Here is a 6,826-nt window from a genome sequence, read left to right on the forward strand (position 1 = left end):
GTTCCTGCTGACGCACCGCTCTCGCTACAGTGCCCGAGCACTACGGTGGAGAGAGATGGGCCATCCAAGGCAGGGTTTTCCCTATGCGAAAAGGGGCCATTTTGACGTAGTGAGCCTCATACAGGAGTTCTCATTTTTTTTGTGAGGTCTAGGAGTTCTCTTTAGTTATTGCACATCTAAATTATCCACCATACAACTTGGGAGCAACTAAGGAAATAGTACTTCTTCGGGAGCCCCACAAGGGTCACCTGGGATGAGTTGAGAGCGCGCCACGCACGCTCTCAGTCACCGCCACGTGTCGCGCACTGGACGGTCCGTCCGATTTTTTTTATTTTTTTCGCATGTGTTTTATTTTTCGCATGCGTTTTTAACTTTTTAGATGATTTTTCCGGGGTTTTCGGCTTTTCAGCTTTCCGCGGTCTTTCTTAGGTTTTGGACAAATAAAAGTTGTAAAAAAAATGCGCGAAAAATGCGATATTTATTGCTTCCCCGAGAGGCACAGTCATGCCTCTCGGAAACAAAAAAAAGGGTTTCCATGGATTTGCTTCCGTGAGAGACACAGACGTGCTTCTCAAAAACGAAAAAAAGTGTGTTTTTTTCTTCCGCAGGAGGCACGGATTTATTTCCGCGAGAGGCACAGTGGTGGCTCTCGAAAACGGGAAAAAACATGTTTTTTTCCTTCCACGAGCGTGCCTTTCGGAACAAAAAAAATGTGTTTTCTGTTTTTTTTCTCTTTCGCCAGAGGCACTGGTTTGTTTCCGTGAGAGGCACAATCGTGCCTCTCAGAAACGAAAAAATATGGGTTTTTTTCTTCCGTGAGAGCACAGTTTTACTTCTCGTGGAGGCACGGATGTGCTTCCGCAAGAGGCACAGTCGTACCTCTTTCGAAAAGGAAAAAAAAGTGATCCCGGTCCGGTTTTTTCGTGAAGAAAGTTCATCAATATCTATCAACATGGGATGTAGTTTTGAAGACCTCTACACGAACCCAAAGATGAAAACGGTTCAAGATTTGAATGCACAGTTGAAGAGATAAGATGTTTTGAATAAACTAATCTACAAAAAAAACTGTCAGGTCGCGATCTGGAAAGATGGGTACGACCTTTGCAAAGAGTGCTCCTTAATTAGTGATTTCGTATTTTTCGAGGACTGCTTTCGTGCCTTTTTCAAGCGGGCTGCACATATGTTTTGTTTGAGCGGGCCGCAAGCTTTCCTTTATTTAGTGTTGGGTTGTATACTCCTTATCTCTACTCCTAATGTCTCAGTTGGTAGTCCGCGTTCCGGGTTTTATTTTCGTCCCACCTAATACGGTCTTTTTTGGTACTTCTTTGGTACTTGCTCCCACCTCCCGCTCAGCCGCAAAAAACCCGAAGAAAACCCCGCGATCGAGTCCCGCAAAAAACGCCCGACAGTGCGTCCTCGAGCGAGGTCTCCTGCCCTCGAGCGAGGTCTCGTGTCCCTCTTGCGAGGAACAGTCGCCCCGACACTGCCCTCCTTCGCCGCCTCGACACTGCCCTCCTTCGCCCGCCGCCGCCCTTCGGTCCTTCACCGCCACCCATCCATCCATGCACTGCCGCCCTGGCACATCAAAACCGCCGGCGCGTAACTCGCACATCCATTAGATCCGGCGCTGGTCCCGTGCAGGACCCTCCGCTGATCGCTTCCAGGATCCGGCACCGATCCCTTGCAGTACCCGTCGCCGGAGACGTCCAGGACGTGACGAGCCACCGCCGAAGGCGTCCAGGATCCGCCGCCAGATACACTCACTCCAGGTATCACAGATCCGCCGCCAGCCATCTTATGAATAGAGATTTAGGTCGAATTTGAAATTTACATCCATCACATTTCATACACACACCCCATACGGTTTTATTTTCGTCCCACCTAATACGGTCTTTTTTGGTACTTCTTTGGTACTTGCTCCCACCTCCCGCTCAGCCGCAAAAAAACCGAAGAAAACCCCGCGATCGAGTCCCGCAAAAAACGCCCGACAGTGCGTCCTCGAGCGAGGTCTCGTGTCCCTCTTGCGAGGAACAGTCGCCCCGACACTGCCCTCCTTCGCCCGCCGCCGCCCTTCGGTCCTTCACCGCCACCCATCCATCCATGCACTGCCGCCCTGGCACATCAAAACCGCCGGCGCGTAACTCGCACATCCATTAGATCCGGCGCTGGTCCCGTGCAGGACCCTCCGCTGATCGCTTCCAGGATCCGGCACCGATCCCTTGCAGTACCCGTCGCCGGAGACGTCCAGGACGTGACGAGCCACCGCCGAAGGCGTCCAGGATCCGCCGCCAGATACACTCACTCCAGGTATCACAGATCCGCCGCCAGCCATCTTATGAATAGAGATTTAGGTCGAATTTGAAATTTACATCCATCACATTTCATACACACACCCCATGAAATCTACAGCCATCACAGGCACCACGTATAAGAATGTACAGCCATCACATACATTACAGGCATCACGTATCAATATTTCCTTCACTTTGCTGTAGTAATCCTGCTATACTGTTCGATATGTGAGATTCAATGTCATCAGCGGCTGAAATAGTCAGCCAAGAAATCGATTTGCCGTGTCGTGGGGTGATGACACATATCTTGCTTCTGCAAGCACTGACTCCTGGATCAATTATATTACTGAAACTGTCTGTCCCCTCCACCACAATCCGCACCTAGAGAAAAAATACAAATCAAAACTGATACATGTTGACTCTAAAGATGGGATAAAACAACCAAAAGAAAAGGTGTCTTACATCTCTGTTCAGAACACGAGTCTCTGTGAAATGCTTAGCTTCTCTTCCAAAACTATCTGGTGGAACTTCAGTAGAGGCTGTCGATGCAGCAAGCCTTTGTGCTGTTGTCAGTGGTGCAGGAGCTTCCCCAGAATCGTCACCATTTGTAGTGCCGTTAGTACTGCCCTCTGGTTCGGCAACAACAGTAGGATTCGGTGGTCGTCTCCCCATGGACGGAGCCTGCATTTCATCATTCTCAATATTTACTTTCTAACAGAAAAAATATATATGGAATCAAATAGAAGCTATTGAGAAGCACACCTGCACTCCAGCAACATATATCTGGACAATGGAAACTTGGAAGCAAGTAAACACGAATGGTGCTTGGAAACTTGGAGGCAAGTAAACACGAATGGTACTGCCATCACGAACTTGTTCGACAATGGCTTCCAGACTCTTGCCTTAATTTGCAACTGCAAAACCCTTTGCATCAAAACCACTTAGTTCGCCAATTGCTGATGGTGGAAGATCTCTTATCGAATCTTCAGCAGCACCAGGTTCCTTAGTTGGCAGAAAATAAGAACACAAAATTAGGTCATCATTCTATAGAAATTTGTGTCATGCAATTCAAAAGATGGTTGCAGGACAGCAGTAACCCCAAAAGAAAGCAAACCTTGCTCCAACGGCCTAAACCCTGTTGCTTAGCAACTTCCTCCAACCTCAGAAGCTCAGAGACATTTGGGAGTGGTTCACCCCCCTTGGGGCCTTGCTCCTTCACCTGATCAAATAAATAAGATCAAAATTTACGAAAACATTTGGCACAACAAAACAATTGAGGAAAAAGTAAATGGTAATCACCCTTGCCCATCCTGCAGCAACCACCAAGTAGGCAACGTTCTTGTCGCCAAGGTAGACAGTGCCAAATTCTCGTCCGATGTTAGGAGCAGTGTAATCCACTCTAAATGTGACCTCCTGCAATAGATTTTAGTTTTTCATTTCCAAGAGAAAATAGAAGTCGTTTTTATGTGATTACATTCAGTAATAATACATGCATAGGAGGATTTGGAATAGATAAAAAAAAGACACATCATGTACCTTTCCTACGCAGAGTTTCCTCAGATACTCCCTGCTTTCCCAAGCAAATGGCTCATCCACTCCACCACGACGAGCCTAGAGCACCACAAATATACGGATTCAATAGACAAGAATAGATGGAGAAAAGAACAAATGTACCGCACAAATAATATCAACAATTTATTATAGATGCATTCCTAAGTGTCAAATTATACCAACAGAACACAGTCAAACAGTGGTAATGAAAATGCAATGATGGAGAGAAATTCTTGTGCCAAATACTAACTTCCATTGGCTCACAAGTGTAGCATGTAAACATAATTCACTATAGAGAAGGGTGGAAGCAGACCCTGCGCAATCAAGGCTTCAACTCAGGCTCTAGATCCAAAAGCCCATAGAAACTACCGTATAAAACAAAAAAATGACTAATATATTACATCCCTAGATGATCAGGCCTATATATAGCTTTGCCCCTGACAACCAACTAAACCAGTGACTTACTCTTAATTAATGGAGGAAATGAACACATGCATCAAGTAAAAATGTAAACCATATTCCCCTTGTCTAAAAGTGCAGACTGACTCTTACCAGCCTTGGGGCCATTAGGTATGACAGAGTGATGGACTTCTCTGGTGGAATCTCTGCCTTTGTGCTCCCCATGATGAGAAGGCAGTCTCCAGATGTCACAGCCTTCACCTTGCCCCTTAGCCATCCTGAAGCCCCTGTGCTTGCTGCCATGATAGCACCTATATTTGCAATCAAAAGGAAACAGAACTTCATTAGCTGTGAAGTCAATTTAGTTCAGTCCTCCATATAAATCGACAATTCTTCTGTTAATCTGACACAGATTACTCACATGCACAGATTACTGGGAAAGAATGTCACTTCGCATTGATGAAGACACGAAAATCTGCATGTTTGGAACTTAAAGAAAACAACACCGGTTTTAATAACTAGAAATAATATGAGAAAGTAATATCTTAATGAGAAAATAACTTCGGTTACTTTGTTTCATTTTCAACACCCATCTGGAAAATGGGACAGGGCTGAGGCATATTGATCTACAAATATATATTACTTCGTTAGGGCCTCATGTTAGGGCTGAGGCCTATTTCTAGATGTACAAACATTTGCAAAACTGAGAATGCAAGCATGCTTAAACAAGGATTTATCGGCATCATGTAAGGAATTGAAATAATATAATCAGGAACATGTCACCACCTCTAATCAGGAACAATGATGGACTTGAACTACAACTCTTGAGCTATAGGGCCTCTCAACAAGCCCCAGCATGTGAGAATGGACCCTACAGATGAGTTGGTCCATAATTAATTATGCTTTAAGTTTATAATTAATTACAAAGGAGCTATTGATTACCTGAATTATATTGCTTTCAATGAACAACAAGTGTGGCCATCAACTATGTTTCATCCAGGCCTCAAGAACACCACAGCCAGACACAAGTCGGAGGTAACGGTCATTCCATTTTGCGTATGGGTAATGCAAAAAGCAAAGCCGGTGAACATCAACAAGAAGAGGACGTAGCTACAGGTATTAGGCACTGCACCAGGAATACTTGCATTTCTGACAGTAACAATCTTTTTGCATAATGTGTTGCAGGTCGGGCGAGTGGTAAAAATGTTGAAGAATACAGTGCAACCTTTGATACTGAAAAAGATGAAGCTATTTGCGCAATAGAACCCGGTATATAACTGTGTGAAAATTACTGTGAGGTATTGCCTGACGTGCATATCTGACAATGACATGGACCATGCTTAATGTGTTGCAGCCCCTACGAGCGAGACAAATCTGAAAGAATATAATCCAAGCATCTTAACCGTAGCTGCAAACCTTGACCCAATTTACACGACGGAAACAGGTACATGATTGATTGAAGATGTATTTGTTGGTTGCCAGCCTACCAGGCAAACATTGGTTTTGTATTCATGCTGACTAGAACCCTACAGAATGGGTAAGGCCTGGATACCATGCTGATGGTCAAACATTTGCGGCTACGGCTAATCTATCAGTAGATCATGCTATTAATAAGATGCAGCTGCGAGATGATACTGAAGGTATCCATAGGCATGATATCCACCTTCCCAACCGGCGTATTCGGCAGTGGTTCAGTGTGTTCTATTTGTTTTTTGATTTGTACTTATAACATGATGTAGATGACACAGCTTCCGAACTGCTTGAAACTGTTTTTCTAAATAATGAATGCAAAAAATACGCTGAGGAAGCAAGGGAGCAGTACAATGCAAGGAGGCGTGCAGCTTATCGGAAGAATAATAATGAGGATATTGTCAGCTTACAAGATGAGAATCAGCCGGTACTTGCAAAATCAGGTGAGGTTGATGGCTGATCTTAGTTTGATGTGCATACGTATAGTATGCACATGATTCGTTGTATTAATCCATATCCCTGATTATAGATGATATGATGCTCATACTATGTTGCTTATTAGATCATAGGGACTCTTATCAACGCTCGTAGGCTGGTGGCTTATCGCAATAACAAGTCAGATGGTTCGGCTAACCAACAATTCAATGGGAAGTCATCCTGTCGCCAGTCTCTATGTGATATCACAAATGTTCTCGAAGATAGGGAGATAAATAAACCCACACGAGATTATCATGGTTGGTAAATTGATCCACGTCCCATATGCACTGTGTTTGCACCAAGGTAGTCACTTATTACGCAATTTAAATAAGTACTGACCAATCTTGTTGAATCATATAATTCAGCTAGCTCAACATTTCCTGCTACAAGTACGGTCACATCTGGTCTCATTAATGAAAATGAAATACAAGGTAATCATATTTTGCCTACTCATTCAACAATGGCTGGCATGTTTCTGTTATATTCTCTAATTTTAGGGTTTGCCCTGAATGAGACCAGATGCAAAGGTAATCATGTATGACACCCAAGAAACAGAGCATAAAACGGAAGAAGAACGCAAGAGAGACCATAGAAACGCCCCGAGGAGGGCTTCCTATCGACGGAAGAAACAATATAAT

At 44.4% G+C, this 6,826-nt stretch overlaps 1 protein-coding gene across 1 annotated transcript; it reads right to left on the reverse strand.

The window, feature by feature from the left end:
* Positions 1-3,116: 3,116 nt before the first annotated feature.
* Positions 3,117-4,546, reverse strand: LOC123049673 (ribonuclease TUDOR 1). Its single transcript, XM_044472563.1, has 5 exons — positions 4,395-4,546; positions 3,828-3,902; positions 3,591-3,704; positions 3,406-3,510; positions 3,117-3,293 (listed from the first exon to the last, which is right to left on the reverse strand). Exons 1-5 carry the CDS (start codon positions 4,542-4,544, stop codon positions 3,195-3,197), a joined length of 543 nt encoding a protein of 180 aa, XP_044328498.1. The 5' UTR covers positions 4,545-4,546; the 3' UTR covers positions 3,117-3,194.
* Positions 4,547-6,826: the final 2,280 nt, after the last annotated feature.

The sequence above is a fragment of the Triticum aestivum genome, chromosome 2D (genome assembly GCF_018294505.1).
Source record: "Triticum aestivum cultivar Chinese Spring chromosome 2D, IWGSC CS RefSeq v2.1, whole genome shotgun sequence".
NCBI lineage: Eukaryota > Viridiplantae > Streptophyta > Magnoliopsida > Poales > Poaceae > Triticum > Triticum aestivum.